The sequence below is a fragment of the Erythrolamprus reginae genome, chromosome 1 (assembly GCF_031021105.1).
Source record: "Erythrolamprus reginae isolate rEryReg1 chromosome 1, rEryReg1.hap1, whole genome shotgun sequence".
Classification (NCBI taxonomy): domain Eukaryota; kingdom Metazoa; phylum Chordata; class Lepidosauria; order Squamata; family Dipsadidae; genus Erythrolamprus; species Erythrolamprus reginae.
The window spans coordinates 51,541,864-51,568,047 of record NC_091950.1 but is presented as its reverse complement, the minus strand read 5'-3'; the positions used below and the strand labels follow the sequence as shown (position 1 = coordinate 51,568,047).

Sequence of the window (26,184 nt, the reverse complement as noted above, 5' to 3'; positions counted from 1 at the left end):
TAAATGAGATATTTGTTAAGTAGTGAATTTTGTCCCATTTTATGATCTTTCTTGTTACACTTGTTAAGTGAATCACTGCTGTTGGCAAATTGGTAACAATTGTTAAGTGAATTGGACTTCCCCCATTGACTTTGCTTGTCAGAAGATCATAAAAGTTGATCACATGTCTTGGGCACACTGCAACAGTCATAAATATTATTCAGTTGCCAAATGTCTGAATTTGATCTCATGACCATGGGGATGCTACAGTGGTTGTAAGTGTGAAAAATGGTCATAAGTCACTACTGTATTTTTAATGCTGTTGTAACTGAACAGTCATTAAATGAACTGTTGTAAGTGGATAGTTCTTCCTGATGCTCATTTGACTGCCTTGTTTTTTTTTAAGAGAAGCAATTGCAACTCATAATTTGTATCTCTTCAGCTGGACTCTGTTTTTGTTTCCATTGCCCCATGTTTGCCTTTTTAAAAGAAATTGATGATGTATTTCAAATCTATTTTTAATTTCCCCCCCCTGTAAATTGTAATTTTTTCTTGTTTTCCTGTCTTCTCTTTCTTTCACACTTCTACTCTTCTGCAAAATAAAAAATAACTCTTTCTAAATACTGAAATAGAAAAACTAAGGCAGTTTGAAATGAAATAGAAGCATTTCTTAATTCTTTGCCATCATGTTGTTTCTTCACCCCAGTAAGATTTTACACATATGGATGTTTGGAATAATAGTGTTTAGGAGAGGAAAACAAAAATAATAACTGAGGCCTTTTACCAGAACATGTGAGTTTAATCAGAACGTGCCAACCGGGCAGGTACAGGCTTAAGAGCCAAACAAGAGTACACAGACTTATATACAGGACGCCTTCTGAGGCAGCTACCAATCACATACCGAGGAAAGTTCCCGCTTTACAAGTAACTGGGCTTACGCGCCCAATCAGCACCCTGGAGAGGGATACGCGAGCTAGATTCTGACAGCCGGCTGTTACTATGCAGACACAGCACTCCTGCCCCTTCGGCTGACACAGACATAATCTTTTAAATACACCGGTCTGCGACAGATTCTCTCGGAGCGCCGGGGCTCTGTGGAATGTTCTGAACCCTCGATCTCGGCCGGATGGATCGGTTTGGGAGCCTGGCCCACCTCCTCTTCCCTGCTATACGTCGAGGAAGGATTTCCTGAAGTTCCTGCTGCCGTGGGCGGTTCCTGAAAACACTCCCCCTGGAACTCATTGGCTTCCCGATCTCCATGCCGATCCTCCCTATTAAGTCTAATCTGATCCAGGTGTCTTTTCCAAATTCGCCCGTCCCTTAGCTCTACCTCGAACGAACGAGGCCCCAGTTCCCTGCATACTGTACCTTTCTCCCAATTCTTTTGGCCCGAATAGGCACGGGCAAATACCACGTCTCCTACAGACACCTCACGTCTGGCAGCTTCTGGCCATTGTACTGTTCCCGCATACCCTGGGTGCAACCTGTCAAGTATAATCCGCAATTTGCAACCCATTAAAAGCTCCGCTGGCGTCTTTCCCGTGGTTACACATGGGGTGGTATGTTGGGCCATGAGCACATCAGCCAATCTAGCCTTCCAAGAGTTCTGGGGCAACCTTTTGAGGGACTCTTTAATTGACCTAACTGCCCGTTCCGCCTGGCCATTACTGGCCGGATGCCAAGGCGAGGTTAAGGCATGTCTAATGCCAGCAGTAGCCAAAAAGGATTCAAATAGGACTGATGTGAACTGCGGGCCGTTATCCGAGACTAGCAGGTCCGGGAATCCATGTGTGGCAAATAGGGTCATCAAAGATTCTATGATGGCCTGTGACTGAGTGGACTGCAACTGGGCCACCTCTACCCACTTGGAGTATGCATCCACGGTGATTAAAAATGTTTGCCCCATGAAGGGACCGGCCAAATCTATGTGCAAGCGTGTCCAGGGGCTAGCTGGTGGTTCCCATGTTAAAGGTTCAGCCCGTGGGGGTAAAGACCTGCTCTCCTGGCAAACAGCACAGTTAGCCACACACTGCTCTACTTCCTTATCTAATGCTGGCCACCACACGTAATCCCTGGCCAGACCCTTCATTCTAACTATTCCAGGGTGCCCCTTGTGCAGCAGGGACAACACCTGGTTCCTCAGCTTGCCTGGTATAACCACTCTGCCACCCCTTAAAAGAACTCCTCTCTCTACTGAGAACTCCGTGCGACAGCGGAAAAACGGAATGAACTGGTCAGCTGGGGTAGAGAGTGGCCACCCCCTCAAAACCCACTGCCTTACCTGGGACAGAATGCGGTCTTTCCCTGTCTCTCTAGATACCTCGGGGGCAGCCAATACTAATGGCCCATCTGTCAGAGCAAAAACGGAGCTGGCAGGTGCAGGGTCTGTTAATTCCTCATGTACTGGGCACCTGCTGAGTGCGTCGGCATGTGCAATGTGACGACCCGGTTTATATGTTAACGTGTAGGTGTAATTGGCCAAAAAGACAATCCAGCGTGTCATACGCGGAGACAACACAGCTGGGCTCTGGCGGTTACCTGAGAGTAACCCTAGCAAGGGCTGGTGGTCCGTTACTAACTCGAACCTTCTGCCATACAAATACTCGTGGAAACGGCGAACTCCCGCCACTAGGGCCAATGCCTCCTTATCTATTTGCCCATAGTTTCTTTCTGCCGCGGCCAAAGTCCGAGAAAAAAACGCCAAAGGGGCTTCCGAGCCATTTGGCAATCTGTGGCTGAGGACTGCCCCCACTCCGTACCTGGAAGCGTCACAGGTGAGAACTAATGGCAGACTAGGGGAATACTGAGCCAGGACACTGTTTGAGGTGAGTATTCCTTTGACCCCTCTGAAAGAAGCTTCCTCCCGCTCCCCCCAGTGCCAAGCAGACCGCTTGTCCAGAAGCCTATGCAATGGCTCTGCCACCGAAGCCTTGTGCGGGATAAACACCGCATAGAAGTTCAAGAGACCAAGGAAAGCCTGCAGCTCCTCCTTCGACTGGGGTCTGGGGGCATCCCAAATGGCCCTAGTCTTTTCAGGGGTGGGATGGATTCCCTTTTCATCCACCCTGAATCCCAGGAAATCAACCTCTGGAACCCCAAAGACACACTTTTTTGATTTGAGCTTCAGTCCCGCTTCTTGGAATTTAAGCAATACCTTCTTAACCCTGCGAAGAAGTTCGTCCTCGGAACTCCCCGAGACCAGGACATCGTCAAAGTAGGGCACCGTGCCTTCCAGCCCATACAGCAACCGCTCCATCAATCCCTGAAACATACCCGGTGCAATAGAGACCCCAAATTGTAGCCTGTGGCACCTGAACACCCCTCTATGTGTTATAATCGCCTGGGCTTCTGCAGTCAAGGGGTCTACGGGGAGCTGCTGGTAAGCCTGGGATAGGTCGAGCTTGGCAAAGATCTTGCCATTACCCAGAGTGTGAAGTAACTGCTGCACCACTGGGAGCGGGTATGAGTGGTGAGCCAGGGCCTTATTAACAGTGCATTTATAATCCCCGCACAATCTCAATCCCCCATCCCCTTTGAAAGCGATGACCAGTGGGGTCTCCCAGACAGCCTGGTCAACTGGCTCTAACACCCCTTGTGCAATCAGACGGTCCAATTCAGCATCAACTTTTGGCCTGAGGGGAATGGGCACCCTGCGGGGCTTCAGCCTCACTGCTGGTACTTTGGGATCAAGGCTAAAAGTAATCGGGGTTCCAGTGTAGCAACCCAGCTTGTCATCGAAGACGGAGGGGAATTCCTTAGTAAGCCCTTGAAATACTGATTCCCCTCTCACAGCGTTCACCCCCGCAACAGAAAAGCCCAAAGACTTAAACCAGTCTAAACCCAGGAGGCTGGAGAATGGCCCGTCCACCACCATCAGAGGCAACCTGCCCATGAACGATTTGAATATGACAGGGAATCTCCCTTCCCCCAACACCGGAATGGGCGCCCCTTGGTAGTCCCGTAAAGTCACAGTATATGGCTGTAACCGATTCTTGCTCAACCCGGGCATGCATTTCTTGATGGTGGCCCAGGAAACCAATGAATGCGCGGAGCCCGTGTCCACTTGCATGGAGCAATTCACGCCTCCCAGGCGAACTGTCACGGAGATCTTGTCAGAAGAAACTGAGGTTTTCCTCACAAACGTAGAAGCTGGGCGCGGGCAGCTATAGATGGCATTGCAGTCATCCCTCTTAGTGGAAGAAAATCTCCTCTGCCAACGGGGATTGAAGCCTTGGAACTCCCTCTGCTCTCTAGGGGCGGCTGGAGGGGACCTCCGGGAACGGCAGACTCTCGCAATGTGGCCTCTGGCCCCGCAACGCCGGCAAGCCGCTTCTTTAAACGAGCAATTTGACCGATAATGGTTTCCCCCGCAACCCCTGCATGGGGACAGAGGGGGGCGGGGGCGACTAGCAGGAGGCTCACGACCCCTAGAAGCACCCAGCCGGCAGACTTCCTCCTCCTCAACTTCGCTGCCGCCCTCCTATTCCGCAGCGGCTGTCGGGTTCTCTGGCACCGCTGGCACTTTGGCCGTTGCGTTCACCGAGCTATCCATGGCTGCCAGAGATTGTGTGGAAAGCTCAAAAGCACGAGCTTCAGCTAAAGCTGTCTGAAAAGTCAAATCCCGGGTGGCCAGCAAGCGGCGTTTAAGGCGGCCATCCCGGACTCCGAACACTAGCCTGTCCAGCAAGTAATCATTCAAATCCGTAAACTCGCAATATAATGCAGCCCGGTGGAGAGCGGCCACAAACTCATTAATGGATTCACCCTCTGCCTGGTTTCTCTGATAAAAAACGTAGCGCCGGGCACAACGTGACGGGGCTGGGGCATAATGATCTTGGAGAGTTGACAGGAAAGTCTCCCAAGGCACATCGTGGATAGAGACTGGAGCGAATAAAGCTCTGGCTGTCTCGAACATTTCGGGGCCGCAGAAACCGAGAAAATAAGATCTTTTACGGTCCCCAGAAATCTCGGTATACCCATTCGAGATTAGGAAGCAGTCGAAGCGGGCAACGTAGGAATCCCAGGTCTCCCCTTGTGGGTTGAAAGGGGGAAAAGTAAGCTGTACAGACATTGTCACTTACTGCAGACACAGATGCGAAATGGAAATGCAGGGCTGAAATCTCGTCGCCAGTATAATAACTGAGGCCTTTTACCAGAACATGTGAGTTTAATCAGAACGTGCCAACCGGGCAGGTACAGGCTTAAGAGCCAAACAAGAGTACACAGACTTATATACAGGACGCCTTCTGAGGCAGCTACCAATCACATACCGAGGAAAGTTCCCGCTTTACAAGTAACTGGGCTTACGCGCCCAATCAGCACCCTGGAGAGGGATACGCGAGCTAGATTCTGACAGCCGGCTGTTACTATGCAGACACAGCAATATTTGCTTCTGGTTTTTTTATCTTATTTTTTCCAAAACTCTTTTTCATTTGAAACCACAAACTAGGTTGAGTTGCTCACATTGGTATGTAACATGTAATTACGGTAGTTCCCAAAACAGTGACTGATTTGTCCCAGACTGACCATATGTATATGAAATCTGGCTGTTGCTAAAAATAATTCCATTCACTGAATTTGTGCATGAATGTTGGGAGAGCACAAGTACAAAATTGGCAATCAGATAACATAACCAGGCAAGTTTCTATAGTCAGTAGCTGCAAGAACCAGAAAACCTTCTGGTTAATTAAAATTAAACAACAGATTGTTTCAGTTAAACAATTGTTAGAAGCAGGATAAATTGTATCTGTTTACAGTGACTTCATTTTTTATTTTTATTTTGCTTAAGATCACAAGGAGAGAAAACTCATCCTCTGTTCTTCCAGGACAAGAGTGTCAAACTCACATCATAGTGGCATCACATGACGTATTGGGACTCCCTCCCTTTGCTAAGCCAGATGTGAGCATGGCCAGTGTGTGATGCATCTGGCCCATAGGTCACAAGTTTGACAGGCCTATTCTAGGACATTTGAAAATGGCATAGTATAGTTGGTTTGCCAGAATGATTATGAAGAGCTCTATAATTTTGTTAATCTCTTGAATACTGTAGAACTAACAAAACACAGTAGGATGGTACCTCTACTTACGAACTTAATTCATTCCATGACCAGGTTCTTAAGTAGAAAAGTTTGTAAGAAAACGCAATTTTTCCCATAGGAATCAATGTAAAAGCAAATAAAAGCATGCGATTGGAGAAACCACAGGGAGGGTGGAGGCCCTGTTTCCTTCCAGGAGATTCCTAGAGAGGCCCCACAGAGACTTCTCCCCACCTTTTCTGGCCCCGTTTCCTCCCAGGAGATTCCTAGAGAGGCCCCACGGAGGCTTCTCCCTGTCTTTTCCAGTTACAGTTTCAGAGGCTCGTTTGTAAGTGGAAAATGGTTCTTGAGAAGAGGCAAAAAAATCTTGAATACCCAGTTCTTATTTAGAAAAGTTTGTAAAGTAGAGGCATTTGTAGGTAGAGGTACCATTGCACTTGTATTATCACATGCAAAATGCTTGTGGTCGTAATAATTCCATGAAGGATGATATTAAAGATGTGTGTGCATTCTGCATTCTTAAACATTTATGAATTGGTGCCAAATCTTGTCTCTCTCCTGACAAGCTCAGTCTTTGAAATAGTTTTGTGTTACCTCTTGTCTCATTTCAGGGTCTTTTCTTTATCTATGGACTTCCTTAGCAGCTAATAATAATTCCTACTTGAATAGTACCAGGCTTGGTAATACACTTAATGAGAGCAGAAATTCTAGTCCTCCAGATCAGTGATTTTCAACCTTTTTTGAGCCGCGGCACATTTTTTACATTTACAAAACCATGGGGCACATTGAGGGAGGGGGGGAGTAAAAAAAGTTTGGACAAAAAAAATCTCTTTCTCTTCCTCCCTTTCACTCTATTTCCCTCTCCCTCCCTCTTTCTCTCCCTCTCTTTTTTCTCTCTCTCCATCCCTTTCTCTCTCACCTTCCCTCTCTCTCTCTCTCTCTCATTCTCTTTCTTTTTCTCTTTCTTGCTTTCTTTCTCTCTCTGTCTCTCTCTGTCTCTTTCTTTCTCTCTCTTGCTTTCTTTCTCTCTCTTGCTTTCTTTCTCTCTCTCTTTCTCTCTCTGTGCTTCGCGGCACACCTGACCATGTCTCACGGCACACTAGTGTGCCACGGCACACTGGTTGAAAAACACTGCTCCAGACACTAGATTTCCTCTGACCTAGCATGAAATAGGTCTTCCAGCACATATCCTCTTATTCATCTTATTTTACAGAAGGCTTATAGACATTATTTGAATAGATTAGTTGTACTTGTTCTTTTAGTGGTTTCGATGCCATGTTTTCATAACATCCCTAGCCTCCTATTGCTGCTTTTTAAACTTCATACTTTATAGTAGATATTCATGAACTGCTAGAAGTTATAATGCAACAAGTTATAGATGGCCCCAAGTTCTTTATTCTTGCTATCATCTTGGTGACTTTAAGTCTGGCATAGGCTTCCCCAAGATGTTGCGCCCCCCCCCCCCCATATATTTGAACAGGTTCAATATACACATCAGAGATTAAACCAATTTCCATCTATAATTCTGTTCTTAACGTTTTTTTAGTTGTAATAATTTCACCACTGGCACAAAGGATAGGGGTACTGTAAGGACAGAATGTGGGTGAAAGACACATGGAGATTTCATTGCAAAAAACCAACATGCATTGTGTCCAAACCAGTACACTTCTTTGCGTGTGTGTATATCCTTCGGGATTGGGCAGCATAGAAGTTGAATAAATAAATAAATAAATAAATAAATAAATAAATAAATAAATAAATAAATAAATAAATAAATAAATAAATAAATAAATAAATAAATAAATAACACAACACAACACAACACAACACAACACAACACAACACAACACAACACATAATATAATTAACAGAATAGAATAATAGAATATGCAGGCAAATATTGGAAATTTAACTTTTTCATTTTTCATTGCAGGTCTAATATAAGTAGCAATAGCAATAACACTTAGACTTATATACAACTTCTTAGTGCTTTACTATCAAAGTTTGTTGCAAAAATCAGAACCAGAAGCACACACAGATAACTGATTCATCTGGGTTCATAAACTTCTTTATAAACATAGTAACAGATGAATTTACAATACCATTAGCTAAGTTCTTCTTCAATGTATTTACAAATAAACACATATGGGAGAGTAGGTTTCATTTCACCGGAGCAGACAAGCATAGAGAGTACAGAAAGCAGAGTGGACTGAGCCACACCCAGTCTTAAGCTTAGGCTTTTAGTTTCTATTCTCTGCACAGACTCAGAAGTTAGCTCTCATTGGCTGCTATGCCTATTCACTGGCTAACCTTGTTAACATGGCTCTCCCAGTTCAAGTACACCTTAACATTTACAGCACTCACTAAGTGGTTTACAGAGTCAGCATATTGCTCCCAACAATCTGGGTTCCTTGTGTATGTCCATTAAAGCTGATAATTATTTGGAGAAAAAGGGAATTCTTCTTGAGACCAGTCCCGATAGTCTTCAACTTATGACCACAACTGAGCCCAGTCCTATAACTGTTGCTAAGGGAGATATTTGTTAAGCAAGTTTGTCCCATTTTGCAAACTTTCTTGCCAGAGTTGTTAAGCAAATCACCACAGTTGTTAACTTAGTAACATGCATGCTAATTGAATCTGGCTTCTCCATTGACTTTGCTTATGAGAAGGTTGCAGAAGGTGATCACAGGACCATCTGACCATAATAAATATGAACCAGTTGCCAAGCAGACAAATTTTGATCAGATGACTTTGGGGATGCTGAAATGATTGTAAGTTGTTGTGAGCTGCTCCGAGTCTCTGGAGGGGGCGGCATACTACTACTACTACTACTACTACTACTAATAATAATAATAATAATAATAATAATAATAATAATAATATCTGTCTCCATCTGTCAATTGCAAAAGGCCACTTTACTGGGATCGGCAAACATAATTCGCCGCTACATCACGCAGTCCTAGGTGCTTGGGAAGCGCCCGACTGGTGATGAAATACGAAATCCAGCATAGTGATCTCGTTTGCTGTGTTGTATTGACATAATAATAATAATTTTGAAAAGTAGTCATAAGTCACTTTTTTCAGTGCTGTTGTAACTTCAAATAGTCACTAAACAAACGATTGTTAGTCAAGGACTACCTTTAGTTCCAGAAGAAGATTTGTTTTGTGTTTGTTTTGTTTTACTTCTAAGGCATCTAAGAGCCATGCTGGTGCAGTAGTTAGACTGCAGTATTGCAGGTTATTTCTGCTAACTTCTGGCTGCTAGTAATTGGGCAGTTTGATAGCTCAAGTTTGACTCAGCCTTCCATCCTTCCAATGTCAAATGAGTATCCAAATTGTTGGGATCAGTATGCTGACTTTACAGTTTAGAGGGGGCTGTAAAGCACTATAAATGGTATTTAAGTCTAAGTACTATTGCCATCAATCATTGAAATGAATTATGGTACATCTTCATAATTATAATGCTAATTATGCCACATAGTGGTTGCTGGTTGAATAATTAAAAACTTGCATGTTAAATGAAAACATTCACCTGTAAGATGGTATTTGAAATGTGGCTTAAACAAAATCCATGAACATTGTTGATCCTACTAAAAAGGCTTCAGGAGTAATATATAGGCTAGAATGTGGATCCTAGATACAGAAATTTGTAGCATACTGCTCCTGTCAATCATCTCTTCCCAATTTTCATCTCCTGTGTCTCCTAATTTATAATTCTATTCTGAATTAGATTTCCTTCTGGCATGTTTTGTTTTATAATACTGGTGTTTATGGCAGCACTTCTTAGAAACATAGAAACATAGAAGATTGACGGCAGAGAAAGACCTCATGGTCCATCTAGTCTGCCCTTATACTATTTCCTGTATTTTATCTTAGGATAGATATATGTTTATCCCAGGCATGTTTCTTTTTGATTACAAGAGATTCTTCATTTATAAGCAATTTAGTAGTCATTATAAATCTAACAGAGGTAAATCCCAAGGTCCATTGACACTGAATCCAGCCACTGGATGTTAATCACACTTCCTTGAATAACCATTTTTTCAGATCCTTATACTACCACTAACTGTATTACATTAATAACCATGAAGTTGCTTTACTGTCTTCTAGGTCCCACAACCCAGCGCCAGGTTCAAAATGGACCCTCTCCAGATGAAATTGAAATTCAGAGAAGGTAAGGAACCAAAATCTATAGAAATACTCAGTTTTTCATTTTAAAAATAAATTGAAACCAAATTGCTGCCTAATATTTAAACTTGCAAATCGATTCAGTCATTAGGCAATTTGCTTAGATAATATATTTGCCTTCATTTGTGAAAAATACATAGTTGCACATTCAATTATTGAAGCCAGTGGTCAAATGATAGATTAGAATAACCCATAAAGTCATCTAGTCCAATGCATTGTTTAGTGTTAGTTTTGCTAGAGCATTTCTGGCAGGTTTCTCTCCAACTTCTGATGGAAGATTTCAGGCCCTTATCTGCTCTTCCCACTGACAATTTCACAGCCTGCGGGTGCTGGGATAGAACCTTGATTGCATTTCTTGCTAACCTTGGATTTTGATGTATAAGTGAATATCAGCAAATATCAACCCATGTTGACAGATGACCTCTCCCAGGAGCTGGGATAAATAAATAGGAAGAACAAGAGAGTAAAGCTCTGGGACACTCACAACAGAGGGCCATAGCTCTCCACCAGTGTCACTATCATTTGAAATTGTTCCCTAAGGAAGAAGAAGCAGAAACAAAACAGTATCCCTTCACCTGCAAACTGCAACAAACCAATGAATTGTTTACCATCCCATAGGCAAAGGGCAGATTGGCCAAAGAGGCAGAGATGGAGGAAGGAAATGGAATAAGCAGCTGAAGGAGAGGCTATCTCTGATCTTGGAAGAACCAAAGCATTGGATAGACCAAGCCCAGAATGGCTTGAATTTGGGAGAGGGGTGTTGTTAATTAGAATTTAATTAACCATAGTAATGGGGAATTGAATTGAATTGAATTTATTACATTTGTATGCCGCCCTTCTCCGAAAACTCGGGGCGGTTCACAACAAAGCAGTAATACAATACAATACAAATCTAACGTTAAAATTTAAACTAAATTAAAATACATGTATAAAAAACCCATTAACTACACAGTCATACACACTCGGTCCAGCTGATCAATATAGAGGTCAGAGAAAAAAGGAGGGAGGTTAATCCCCCCACGCCTGGTGGCAGAGATGGGTCTTTAGCATTTTGCAGAAGGCAAGGAGGGTAGGGGCAGTTCAAATCTCCAGGGAAAGTTGATTCCAGAGGGCTGGGGAAAACCCTACTACAAAAATTTTAAATGATTATTTTTCATAGTAATATTGCTGTTAAGCTAGAAAGACTCATCACATTCCATATATGAATTTTTTTTACATTTATTGGGCCATATATCTCACAGAAAGCAATATGGCAGCTAACACAATGAGACAGTAAATACAAAAACAAATATTAAAAAATCAGAAATAACCAGAATTAAAAGAATTGGGAGGGGGGGGGCTTTGAAGGTCTTCTAGTCCATCCCCTTGCTCAAACAGAGACTCTACACCAGTGATGGTGAACCTATGGCACATGGAGCCATATCTGCTGGCACGTGAGCTGTTGCCCTAGCTCAGCTCCATCATGCATGTGTGTGCTGGCCAGCTGATTTTTGGCTCTCACAGTGGCTCTGGGGGGGGGGCGTTTTTAGCTTCCAGAGAGTCCCTGGAGGATGGGGGAGGGTGTTTTTACCCTCCCCCAGCTTCAGGGAAGACTTTGGAGACTGGGGAAAGCAAAACACAAGTCTACTGGGCCCACTAGAAGTTGGGAAATAGACTGCTCCCAGCCTCCAGAGGGCCTCGGGGGGTGAAGGAGCTGTTTTTGTCCTCCCCAGGCATTGAATTATGAGTGTGGGCATTCAGGCATGCATGATAGCACGCACCCACGCTCTTTTGGCATCCGAGGAAAAAAAGGTTCGCCATCACTGCTCTATACCGTTTCAGACAAACAGTTGTCCAATCTCTTCTTAAAAACCTCTAGTGATGGAAATATCCACAACATCCAAACAACCTAATCAGCCAGACAATAAATTCACACAACTCAGAAGATTGCCAATTCTCATCCCCACATCTGAGAGAAGAACCAAGTCTTAAGGGTTTTGTAGAAAGCCAGCCAAACTGGAGCTAATTCAATGGTAAGAAGAATAGTATTCCAAACAGCAAGTCTGCTACTGGGAGTTGCCAGGTCATACTTTTCAATGCGGAGCATGATCCTGCTACCAGAACAGAGTTAGAGTCAAAAGGTGAATCTAAGGCCGTAGTGGTTTAAAATAGCTAATATAAAATTAGCTGTCACTAAACATTTGGTATGTGTAGAGTCAGTGGAGTGAGCATATCTCTGAATTCCTGTCTTATTGAAAACTGTTGAATGCAAACTTACCATAGCTTTCTTTTCCAATTAACCAAGTTACCCCAAAGGGATGAGGGTGTGAGGTTAAAAATTGAAGTGTCTTTTGGTCTGTCTGTCTGTCCGTTCGTCGCCCCTCCCCCCTCTGTGAGTGTGTGTATCTGTGTTTCTTATCAGAGCAAATAAAGGGAGCTGACTGTGTCTAGTGCTAATACTGATCAAGTATGTCTTGATTATTTGCAGAACTATTGAAGCATCACTATGTTGTAAGAGCAGTTGTGTTTCTATATTTGCATGTCTGGAACTCTCAAAGCTTCTCAGCAAATTATTGTTTGTTCTTTTTGCACAATAGCTGAGCACATAGAACTGCCATCCAATCAGTGCTCATTTTCTGTCCTTTCAAACCAAATTGTATCTGAGCATTCTCTTAATTTCACCAATTCTATGCCATACTAATAATAAATAATAATAATCCCCTCTCCTCCTTAATAAATGGAATAAAAATAAATTGCTGCTGTTTCTCATCGCCTACACTCCCTCCCCCCATTTCTATTTGTGGACTTTTTCCAGGATTTGGGGGAGGTGAAAGAATTTCAGAAGGTGGGGTGAGAGAAGTGTGAAATATAACCAAGTGTATAAAGAATATTCAACAGTTTTCCACCTGGCAAGGTGGCAGACCTCCATTCTTTCCTATCCTCTTAACCATGGCAGCACACCACTACAAAAAGATAAATTGGCACAGGACAAAATAATATTTCCTTCTAGTGAGAACATACCTGATGAAGTAGACAAGGCCATTGGAGCTGTGAGTTCCACCACCTGCTTACTGGATCCCTGTCCCTCCTGGCTGGTCTCAGCCAGCAGGGAGGTGACACGGAGCTGGGTCCAGGAGATTGTCAATGCTTCTTTGGGGAGGGGGTCCTTTCCGGATCCCTACAAGGAGGCACTTATGTGCCCCCTCCTCAAGAAGCCTTCCCTGGACCCAGCCATTCTTAACAACTATCGGCCAGTCTCCAACCTTCCCTTTATGGGGAAGGTTGTTGAGAAGGGGGTGGCGCTCCAACTCCAGCGGTCCTTGGAAGAAGCCGATTATCTAGGCCCTCAACAGTCAGGATGCAGGCCCGGCTACAGCACAGAAACTGCTTTGGTCGCATAGATGGATGATCTCTGGCGGGCCCGGGACAGGGGTTTATCCTCTGTCCTGGTGCTTCTTGACCTCTCAGCAGCTTTCGATACCATCGACCATGGTATCCTTCTGTGCCGGCTGGAGGGGTTGGGAGTGGGAGGCACTGTTCTTCAGTGGTTCTCCTCCTACCTCTTCAGTCAGTCGGTGTTAGTGGGGGGTCAGAGGTCGACTTCAAGGTTACTCCCTTGTGGGGTGCCTTAGGGATTGGTCCTCTCCCCCTGCTATTTAATATCTACATGAAACCGCTGGGTGAGACCATCCAGGGGCATGGGGTGAGGTATCATCAGTACGCAGATGATACCCAGCTGTACATCTCCATCCCATGTTCAGTCAATGAAGCAGTGAAAGTGATGTACTTCTGCCTGGAGACTGTTAAGGCCTGGATGGGTGTCAACAGACTCAAACTCAACTCGGATAAGACGGAGTGGCTATGGGTTCTGCCTCCCAGGGACAATTCCATCTGTCCATCCATAACCCTGGGGGGGATTATTGACCCCCTCAGAGAGGGTCCGCAACTTGGGCATCCACCTCGATCCACAGCTCACATTAGAGAAACATCTTTCAGCTGTGGCGAGGGGACGTTTGCCCAGGTTCGCCTGATGCACCCGTTGTGGCCCTATCTGGCCCGGGACTCATAGTCACTCATGCCCTCATCACCTCGAGGTTTGACTACTGTAATGCTCTCTACATGGGGCTACCTTTGAAAAGAAACTTCATATCGTGCATACCCTAGGTATGCCCATGTTACACCAACACTCCGCAGTCTGCATTGGTTGCTGATCAGTTTTGGGTCACAATTCAAAGTGTTGGTTATGACCTATAAAGCCCTTCATGGCATCGGACCAGAATATCTCCAGGACCACCTTTTGCCGCACAAATTCCAGCCACCGATTAGGTCCCACAGAGTTGGCCTTCTCCAGGTCTCGTCGACTAAATAATGTCGGCTGGCGGGACTCAGGGGAAGAGCCTTCTATGAGGCGGCCCCGACCCTCTGGAACCAGTTACCCCCGGAGATTAGAACTGCCCCCACCCTCCTTGCCTTTCATAAACTCCTTAAAACCCACCTCTGCCATCAGGCATAGGGGAATTAAAACATCTCCACCATGCCTATGGAGTTTTTGCATGGTATGTTTGTGTGTATGTTTGCTTTTAATAATGGGGTTTTTAGTGTTTTTTATTAAATTATTAGATTTGTTGTACATTGTTTTATTATTGCTGTGAGCCGCCCCGAGTCTACGGAGGGGGGCGGCATACAAATCTAAAAAATATTTATTTATTTTCATTTATTTATTTATTAGATTTGTATGCCGCCCCTCTCCGAAGACTCGGGGTGGCTCACAACAATAATAAAAACAATATTCCAGCGAAAACAAATCTAATATTAAAAAGCACATAAAACCCTATCATATTTAAAAAAAGCAAACAACATATACATACCCAAACATAAATATAAAAAAACCTGGGGGAAAGGTGTCTCAACTCCCCCATGCCTGGCGGTATAGATGGGACTTGAGTAATTTACGAAAGACAAGGAGTGTGGGGGCAGTTCTAATCTCCGGGGGGAGTTGATTCCAGAGGGCTGGAGCTGCCACAGAGAAGGCTCTTACCCTGGGGCCCGCCAAACGACACTGTTTGGTCGACGGGACCCGGAGAAGGCCAACTCTGTGGGACCTTATTGGTCTCTGGGATTCGTGCGGTAGCAGGCGGTTCCAGAGATCGATCGATCAATAGATCGATAGATAGATAGATAGATAGATAGATAGATAGATAGATAGATAGATGCATGCATGCATGCATGCATACATATACTGTGTACACACTCTTTCTGAAGTGACTTTTGCTGGGCAGAGATGATACAGTGGTACCTCTACCCAATGAATGGCTACCAAAAAGTTTACTACCACAATGTGGGCGTGGCTTGTGCAGGATGCGCTGCTTTCTTCTTGGGATAACTAATATTTTTTTAGAAGTCTGGCTTTGTTTGAGCTGGAACATTGAATAGAATGTTCTTTATTGTCCAATGACTACACAGAGATTATTTTTTAAATCCCCAACTGGATCCTCCTTATGTTAAGCGGATTCTCAAATGCATTTGGGGAACCAAAGCTGGATTGTATTTAAACACTTTCCCCCCCATGTTTTTATTATATACACAAAGACATTTATATAACATACAAACATATATCGATAGGAAGCACAGTTCCTATTTGAGTTATAGCTCAAAATCAATCTAAAATCTTTTACATACATATCATATAATCTAAATATTTTAATACATTTATGATTCATTTTGATTTCCATTTCCTGCATATATTTCTAATTTCTGACCTACTGTTTATCATATTTCAGGTAACTTTTTAATGGATTGCTTTAGTACATATTCAATCTTCAGTTTCTATTTACATTTATTTATAAACCATTATTTTTATTATATAGAATTTTGTGAGTGAGTGTGTGTAATTCCTAATAAAAAAGTTTCCGGTTTCCAATCAATATGTTATTTTGTTATTTCTTCTATTATGTTTCTAATCTTGGTCCAAAATTCTTTAGCTTCCTCACATGTCCACCATTGATTTTATTCAATTTTTCAATTTTGGTATTGATGATAATATGTACCATATGCTTTCTGTCATTTCCAGCATTTCCACCATTTATACTGTCAATCTTAAATTACTTTGCAACATTTTTCCCATTTTGCCAATTCAGTATTATAACCTATGTTTTGTGCTCATCTAACCATAGTTATATATTGTAGCAAGAGTTTATATATTTTACTAATTAGTTTATAGTTCTGTTAGCATTATCTCATTTAATTCTTGATGTTCTGTCTGGAATCCATACTGTTTTGTATCTGTGTTATATCTATTTTGAATTTGAATATATATATATATGACAAGGCCGAAATAGTAGGGCGAATACAACTGTGCTCCCGAATATGTCAAGACCTTCATACTTCATGTGTATATATATATGTATATGGTTTTTTGGGGGGTTTTTTTGTTTTTATGTCGGATCACCCTGGTATATAGAAGGAACGTCACAGCTCCTTTTTGCCGCTAGGCCCAACCCAGGACCATTTCAAGGCAGTTAATTTATTTATAGCCGACAACTATATTCTGTATGTGTCAAAGGCAGAGGCTTACAAGGCAGAGGCTGCCAGATCGAATCCCAGTAAGGAAGGGTGTGGCTAGCTGATGAGGCCAGAACAAGGCCGAAATGGGACCATCCTAGTCTCCCTTAATTTTAAAATTCCAGCTAAAAAAACATTTGACATATATGTATATATGTATATAAAGGGATTGGATACTGTAGCCTAGAGGATAATTCTCTGCCTTACAAGGCAAATGTTGCAGGTTCAAGTCCAAGTGGGTATGGCTAGCTGATGATGCCAAAATAAGGCCAAAATAGATCTATCCTAGTCTCCCTTAATTTTCAAATTCAGCAAAAAAAACATGTGACGTGTGTGTGTGTGTGTGTGTGTGTGTGTGTGTGTGTGTGTGAGTTCGTAATTTTCAAGGGTACAGGTATGAAGGTCTTGGTATATTTGGGTTTCTTCCCATGTAGGTTTCAGAGATTTCTGGCAACGTTTCAATGAGGTCCCACTCGTCATCTTCAGGCTGATGCTTTAGTCCTTGTGCTAGGGCGAACACAGCGAGACCTGAGCTGCCTTCCCTCTATAAATACTTCCACACCCACCCACCAGTATTTATAGAGGGAAGGCACCTCAGGTCTTGCTGTGTTCGCCCTAGCACAAGGACAAAAGCATCAGCCTGAAGATGACGAGTGGGACCTCGTTGAAACTTTGCCAGAAATCTCTGAGACCTACATGGGAAGAAACCCGAACATACCAAGACCTTCATATATATATACTTGAAATAGATCTATACTAGTCTTCCTTCCTTTTCATTTATCAGCAAAAACATGTGGCACAATATGTATATACAGTATATATATATATATGTGGCACATCTACTCAACAAAAAATCACCCATATATATATGTGTATGTGTGTGTGTGTGTGTGTGTGTATGTATGTATCTATGTATGTATGTGTATAAAAAAAACATGTCATATATATATATATATATATATATATATATATATATATATATATATATATATATATATATATAAATGATGAGGCAGCAGCCATCTCGATCACCGGAACATAGAAACTTTAATAAAACCACTTAGCTTTCGTTAGCGTGCTGCTAACTTCGTCAGAGTTTTTAAAAACTCTGACAAAGTTAGCAGCACGCTAACGAAAGCTAAGTGGTTTTATTAAAGTTTCTATGTTCCGGTGATCGAGATGGCTGCTGCCTCATCATTCACGTATGTACCTGGAACTCGCATTTTTAGGACTATTCTTTATATATATATATATATATATATATATATATATATATATATATATATATATATATATATATATGTAGATTGTTCTGAGTTCGGGTTTTGCCCTGTGTAATGTTTTGCATGTCTATGCGACGTTTCGGTGAAATCACATTCACCATCATCAGGCTGGAGTTCCAATCTTTGTGTTTTTGCAAATGAATATGAGCAACTGACATTTCTTCTTAGCATGTAGTGTGGGGGTGGAGATTTGCTTTGAATGTAGCAAATAGATTGGGTGACTATGCTTCCGTGATCTGATTGGTTGGTGTAATCATGGTTATAGAAGGAATGGCATGAAGATTATGAAGTGTTTTGTTTAAGTCTGATTTCCAAATATAAAATTCTAAAATCATAATAATTAAAGGATTGACATATTGATTATAATGAAGTGTTTATTTTGTTTAAGGCTGGTTTCCAAATCTCTGGCAGGCGCGAGGTATCATCCCTTTTATTTAAACAAAAGGACCTCTTTTCAATTTCAATAGCTTCTAGAGAGATTCTTTTATATAAATTCTCTGTTTTGTGGAGTAATTTAGTTTTTTCAAAGTCAATTTCGTGCCCTGTTTTTTTAATGTGCTGGACAAGGGAGGAGGTCTTCTCCTGTTTCTTGACTGCATTCATATGTTCTGCCATGCGCTGGCTCACTCTTCGGTTAGTTTGTCCAATGTATGTGGCTGCACATGTTTTGCAAGGGATTTCATAGATACCTTGGTATTCTAATTGGATTTTATCTTTGGGGCTCCTTAGGATATTAGATATTTTTTGGTTAGTGCAAAATGAGGTTTTGATGTTATGTTTTTGTAGAATTTTACTAATTTTATCCGTGGTGCCTTTGATGTAAGGAAGGATGGTGGTGCCATTGTCCTGTTCTTGATCTTGTTTTTTGGGGGGTGTCTCTTTATTGATTAGGTTTGTTATTGTTTTCTCTTTGAATCCATTAGAAATTAGTACATCTTTGAGTTTGTTCAATTCAGTTTTTAAGTGCTCATGGTCAGCTAAGCGTTTGGTTCTGGTGATGAGAGTTTTGGCCACTGAGGTGATTTGTGCGGGGTGGTGGTGTGAGTGTGCATTTAGATAACGGTTGGTATGGGTTTTCTTTTGGTAGATAGTATGTCCTAGGCTGCCATTGGGTTTTTTTTAGACCAGTACATCTAGAAAGGGAAGTTGATCATTGATTTCTGTTTCCATAGTAAACTGTATTTTGGGGTGTAGGCTGTTGAGATGAGTGAGGAAATTGTCTAGTTTTTCTTTACCATGTGGCCAAATTACAAAGGTATCATCAACATATCTCAGCCAAAGTTTGGGTTTGTATTTGGCTTGCTCTAAAGCATTATTTTCGAAATATTCCATATAGAGGTTGGCTATGACAGGTGATAGAGGTGATCCCATGGGGGCTCCCTCTATTTGTTTATATCTTTGTTCATTATAGATGAAGTATGTATTGGTCAGGCAGTGGTTGGTAAGGTCTAGGATATATTTGGGGGGTTTGTGTTTGTCTTGGATAGCTGTCAAGGCTTCTGTAATAGGTATTTGTGTGAACAGGGACACGACATCGAAACTTACAAGTAGGTCATCGGGTTGTAGGTTTTGTTTTTTAATTATTTGTATAAAGTGGGATGAATTTTGAACATATGAGGTAATAGTTTCTGTATATGGTTGAAGGTATTTGGCTAAAAATTTGGCAAGGTTTTGTAGAGGGGAGCCTATAGAACTGACTATTGGCCTGAGAGGTATTCCTTCTTTGTGTATTTTTGGAAGGCCATAGAGTTTTGGACATATGGAAGATTTTTCTCTGGGGATGATTTTTTGCTGGATTTCTTCGCTGATGGGAGAGGCCTTGATTTTAGATTTGGTGGTTTTTTCTAGGTAGGTGGTAGGATCTGTGCTTAGGAGTTTGTAGGCTGGGTTTTTTAGTAGATTTGTCATTTTTTCCTTGTATTCTGCTGTGTTCATTACTATAGTGGAGTTTCCTTTATCAGCTGGGAGAATTATTATATCCTGGTTTTTCTTTAGATTGATAAGTGCCTCTCTTTCTTCCTGCTGTATGTTGCTTATCAATCTAAAGAAAAACCAGGATATAATAATTCTCCCAGCTGATAAAGGAAACTCCACTATAGTAATGAACACAGCAGAATACAAGGAAAAAATGACAAATCTACTAAAAAACCCAGCCTACAAACTCCTAAGCACAGATCCTACCACCTACCTAGAAAAAACCACCAAATCTAAAATCAAGGCCTCTCCCATCAGCGAAGAAATCCAGCAAAAAATCATCCCCAGAGAAAAATCTTCCATATGTCCAAAACTCTATGGCCTTCCAAAAATACACAAAGAAGGAATACCTCTCAGGCCAATAGTCAGTTCTATAGGCTCCCCTCTACAAAACCTTGCCAAATTTTTAGCCAAATACCTTCAACCATATACAGAAACTATTACCTCATATGTTCAAAATTCATCCCACTTTATACAAATAATTAAAAAACAAAACCTACAACCCGATGACCTACTTGTAAGTTTCGATGTCGTGTCCCTGTTCACACAAATACCTATTACAGAAGCCTTGACAGCTATCCAAGACAAACACAAACCCCCCAAATATATCCTAGACCTTACCAACCACTGCCTGACCAATACATACTTCATCTATAATGAACAAAGATATAAACAAATAGAGGGAGCCCCCATGGGATCACCTCTATCACCTGTCATAGCCAACCTCTATATGGAATATTTCGAAAATAATGCTTTAGAGCAAGCCAAATACAAACCCAAACTTTGGCTGAGATATGTTGATGATACCTTTGTAATTTGGCCACATGGTAAAGAAAAACTAGACAATTTCCTCACTCATCTCAACAGCCTACACCCCAAAATACAGTTTACTATGGAAACAGAAATCAATGATCAACTTCCCTTTCTAGATGTACTGGTCTATAAAAAACCCAATGGCAGCCTAGGACATACTATCTACCAAAAGAAAACCCATACCAACCGTTATCTAAATGCACACTCACACCACCACCCCGCACAAATCACCTCAGTGGCCAAAACTCTCATCACCAGAACCAAACGCTTAGCTGACCATGAGCACTTAAAAACTGAATTGAACAAACTCAAAGATGTACTAATTTCTAATGGATTCAAAGAGAAAACAATAACAAACCTAATCAATAAAGAGACACCCCCCAAAAAACAAGATCAAGAACAGGACAATGGCACCACCATCCTTCCTTACATCAAAGGCACCACGGATAAAATTAGTAAAATTCTACAAAAACATAACATCAAAACCTCATTTTGCACTAACCAAAAAATATCTAATATCCTAAGGAGCCCCAAAGATAAAATCCAATTAGAATACCAAGGTATCTATGAAATCCCTTGCAAAACATGTGCAGCCACATACATTGGACAAACTAACCGAAGAGTGAGCCAGCGCATGGCAGAACATATGAATGCAGTCAAGAAACAGGAGAAGACCTCCTCCCTTGTCCAGCACATTAAAAAACAGGGCACGAAATTGACTTTGAAAAAACTAAATTACTCCACAAAACAGAGAATTTATATAAAAGAATCTCTCTAGAAGCTATTGAAATTGAAAAGAGGTCCTTTTGTTTAAATAAAAGGGATGATACCTCGCGCCTGCCAGAGATTTGGAAACCAGCCTTAAACAAAATAAACACTTCATTATAATCAATATGTCAATCCTTTAATTATTATGATTTTAGAATTTTATATTTGGAAATCAGACTTAAACAAAACACTTCATAATCTTCATGCCATTCCTTCTATAACCATGATTACACCAACCAATCAGATCACGGAAGCATAGTCACCCAATCTATTTGCTACATTCAAAGCAAATCTCCACCCCCACACTACATGCTAAGAAGAAATGTCAGTTGCTCATATTCATTTGCAAAAACACAAAGATTGGAACTCCAGCCTGATGATGGTGAATGTGATTTCACCGAAACGTCGCATAGACATGCAAAACATTACACAGGGCAAAACCCGAACTCAGAACAATCTACATACATATACCCGTGAAAATTTACGAAAACAAATATATATATATATATATATATATATATATATATATATATATATATATATATATATGTCACATGTTTAAGCTGAATTTGAAAATTAAGGGAGACTAGGATAGATCTATTTCGGCCTTATTTTGGCCTCATCAGCTAGCCATACCCACTGGGACTTGAACCTGCAACATTTGCCTTGTAAGGCAGAGAATTATCCTCTAGGCTACAGTATCCACACACACACATACATACATACACACACACACACACACACACACATATATCAGTGATTTTTTTTTGAGTAGATGTGCCACATATATATATATACTGTATATACATATTGTGCCACATGTTTTTGCTGATAAATGAAAAGGAAGTATAGATCTATTTCAAGCTTATTATGCTCATCAGCTAGCCATTCCCTTATCAGGTATTTGGGACCTGCAGACTCTGCCTTTCAAAGTAGTAGTTTTAACCTCTAGACCACAGGCTCTCTTTCTATCTCAGCTTGTACAAGGGAAGAGGTGTGTGTGTGTGTGTGTATTACACTCTGTTGTAATTGTTGTCTTGTTTTAATACTTTATCCTCCGTTAATATCTTATTAGATTCCCTAAATCTTTTTAAACACTTTTATTATAGGCAAGCAATGGAACAGCAGCAGCAGCAACGCCAAGAATCCCTGGAAAGAAGAACTTCTACCACAGGCATGTATCATACTTTTGGAAGTCAAGTGAGACTACTTCCCTCCTCCGCCTGATTTTTCCTATTAACTTCTGGCTGTTCCTTATGCTTTTATTGAAAAAGTTTGGCTTCTTGTCTGTTGCTACAATTATTCGGTGGTTTCAGTTACTAAAGTTCATACATAATGCACACAGGGATGTTTTTGCATTGAAATGCAATGCAGTATGTAGTGTTTTTTAATTATTCTTTCTAATTTTCATTAGGGTGTTTTTACTGGTAGGAATTAAATCCATTTTGCTTGAAATTAACCCCAGTGAAAATAGAAAGCTCATAATGATTACAATCTCATATTCTAGCATATCTTTATTGGATAGAAACATAGCACAAATAACAAGAGAGAGTTCAGTTTATACTCCAAGATTCTTAATTTTGTATGTCTGAAAATACTCTTAATTTTATATAATGTTATCGTATTTTGTCTTTCTCACAAAATAATAGGTTGCTCTAAATTGAAAATTAATTTTTCTATGACTGTACCAGTCTGCTGCTTTCTCCACTGCATCTGGAAGGAGAGTCCAACATGGGTAATAAACCAATCCTATTGTAGAGACTGAGTTATAATTAGCATAAAATTAGCTACCGCCCCCTTACTGCTCCCATGAGCCCCAGTTTTAAAAACTCAGTCTAAGAGTAGAGACATACTGAGTTTTACTCCTGAGGAGTTTTATTGTTTTTTATTAAAATTTTTACATATATGTAATATTGAAAGTGTAATAAATTGATAGAAATTGACCTGTTTAATCTTGTGCTTTGTCTTTCAGGAAGAAGGAACACAGAAGACAGATGAACAGGAGAAGGGGTCTCTGCCCTCCGTGGGCAGCACCCCCAACGATCCTCCTTAGGGGTTTTGTATTCCCTCCGTGGGAACACCCCGTAGAGGAGCACCCAGCCTGGGGTCCCTGACCTCCGTGGTCAGACCAGGGCTGTCGGCTGAAGGTGGAGGGGTCCGCCCCCTCCACTGGGTAGCCTGAAGGCGCTGTAGCGAGGCTCCCAGCAGAGAGCGGAGCTGCGCCTCTCAGCTGTTCGGCGGCCGCCGAACAAGCCGCCGCCGCCGCCGCCACCAGCTAGGAAGCCGCAGGGCGAGCAGAGCGCGCTCGGATGGCCGGGATCGGTGCCGAGATCACCGGAGAAGCAGCGGAAGGCTGCTATGGCCACATTGGGGGCTGGAAGCCGCAGCGCTCCCCCCCACGCCCCCCCCCGGAAGGGGAGAAAAAGCCGCGAAAGGCATGGGGGCCGCCATCTTGGTTGCTACTTGAGCAACCCAAAGAGCGGTAACCGGAAGTCCTCCGACAGCTGGTGGGCGCGAAGAGGCTATATGCCCAGTGCGCATGTGCAGTTGGCCAGAAAGACGGTGGCCATTTTTCTTCTTTACTCTGAGCCAGCAAAATTATTGTGCCACGAGCTTGCAGGCCCAAAGGATTCTTCAGTTACTACTACTGTGAGTACATGGAAGAACAAGTGGGAACCGAGAGGGCTACCTCCCCTACTATGGCTAAAGAAAAGCCCAAGGGAAAGGCTAAAGAGAAGTCTAAAACTTCACAAGCCTCTGCTTCGGCCTCATCCATAAGGGAGGCCGAAAAACGCATTAAGGCCCTGGAGAAGAAGCTGGAGGCAGCCTTACAGGCCTCCCCATCTACGGTGCCACTGGGCCAGAGGCAAGCAACACCAGAGCAAGCCACCACGCTCAGCTTTGGCCTACCTGAAGGGGACTGGTCACCAGATAGGCACTCAGCTATATTGCCTCACACCATGTCTTCCCCAGGCCCCTCATGGAACAGACCAGGGTCAGCTAGCCAGACTGGAAGGAGTTCCATGGGCCCAACAGCCACATTCACCCCCACAGCGGCGGGACTGAGGGCACAGGCAAGCACCTGGCAGGACATGCCACCAGACTTGCAGGACCTTATTGCAAACGTCTATTCCCAGGGCATAACAGCCGGGGCCAACAGATATGCTCAGCAACCATCTCAACCAGGACAGGTCTGGTCAGCACCGCCCCCCTCAGGCTTGGGGTCCTTATCTGAGGAACCACTTATGGGAGAGGACAGCGATAGGGAGTATGAGCTCTCTGAGGATGAAACAACTCCCGAACAACCCCAACCGGTAGGCCTGTTTAAGCCAGCCTTGTTCAGGACTCTGTTGTTTAAGGCTAAACAGGTAATGAACCTACCAGGTACAACCAAGACACCGGAGGATCCAGAAAAGACCCCGGATGCCTTACTACAGGAATCCCAGCCTGAGTCTGAGCATTTCCCGGCATCAAATATTTTTCTGCAAGGATCCAAGCGCCCTTGGCAATACCCAGCGGCGGCTCAAGGCCCATCCAATCTGGAACGTCGATTTTACACGTTCGACGAGGAAGTGGAGAAACTCCTGGAGTTCCCGCCCATCGACCAACCGGTAGTGACTTTGGTCTCCAGCGCCCTGGTGCCCTCCGAAACAGGAGAGAGCCTAAAACCGGAGGACCGGAAGGCAGAGATACTCCTGAAAAAGGGACACCAGATGGCGGGATGGGGATTCAGGGCAGCAGCGGCCGCTTCGTTTATCAACAGAGCTTCCCTCCGGTGGATACAAGAGATGCAATCTCGCATGGGACCAGAGGACGGCAGACTACGCCAGGATCTAGCTAAACTGCGAGCCGCGGCGGAATTCTCCGCAGATGCCACGTTGCACGCTGCAAAGTTTTCCAGCAGGGGCATGGCCACCTCACTTGCGGCCCGCCGTCTCCTGTGGCTCCGTCATTGGCCTGCCGATCTGAAGTCCAAATGGAGACTGGCATCAGCCCCATTTCAGGGATCTATGCTCTTTGGAGATATTCTGGACAAGGTCCTCATAGAGGACAAGGACAAGAGGAAGGTCCTACCCAGAGCAGGCAGGCGGCAAGACCGGAGGTCAGCGCCATATTCAAGGCGCAAGCGCCCCGCTGGGACAACACTGCAGGAGCAGGCCAGAGTCAGAGACCGTACACACAGGGTCAGTACTCCAACCAAACCTTCAGAAGCGACCGGGGGTCATTCCAAGATCGATCCAGAGGCTACCAGGGTTCGAGACGGCCCTTTCGAGGGAATAACCAGAGGGGCTTCCGCCGCTCAAAGTGACTCTGCCACCCAGTTTCCTCTCGGCGGGAAGCTCCAGCACTTCCACGCCTCTTGGTACGCCACCACCACAGACCAATGGGTCAGGGCCACGGTGGCAGGGGGACTATGCCTGGAATTTGTGGGCTTACCCCCCAGCCGGTTTATACACTGCCCACAAATCAGGAAACCGCAAGACAAGCAGCAGCTACAAAACGAGATCGCTCATTTGCTGGAGATTCAAGCAATAGAACCGGTTCCACAACACGAGCAGGGGAAAGGATTTTACTCAAGAATCTTCATTGTCCCCAAAGCCTCG

The 26,184-nt window shown here is 43.1% G+C and overlaps 1 protein-coding gene across 8 annotated transcripts in view; it reads left to right on the top strand.

The window, feature by feature from the left end:
• The window catches only part of EVL (Enah/Vasp-like), a 196,908-nt gene that overhangs the window by 142,602 nt on the left and 28,122 nt on the right, over positions 1 to 26,184 (top strand). For all 8 annotated transcript variants that reach the window (XM_070752391.1, XM_070752400.1, XM_070752373.1 and 5 more), the window contains exons 4-5: positions 10,125 to 10,188; positions 22,690 to 22,754. In XM_070752391.1, coding sequence (XP_070608492.1) covers positions 10,125 to 10,188; positions 22,690 to 22,754 — 129 coding nt within the window. The remainder of the gene's footprint in view (positions 1 to 10,124; positions 10,189 to 22,689; positions 22,755 to 26,184) is intronic.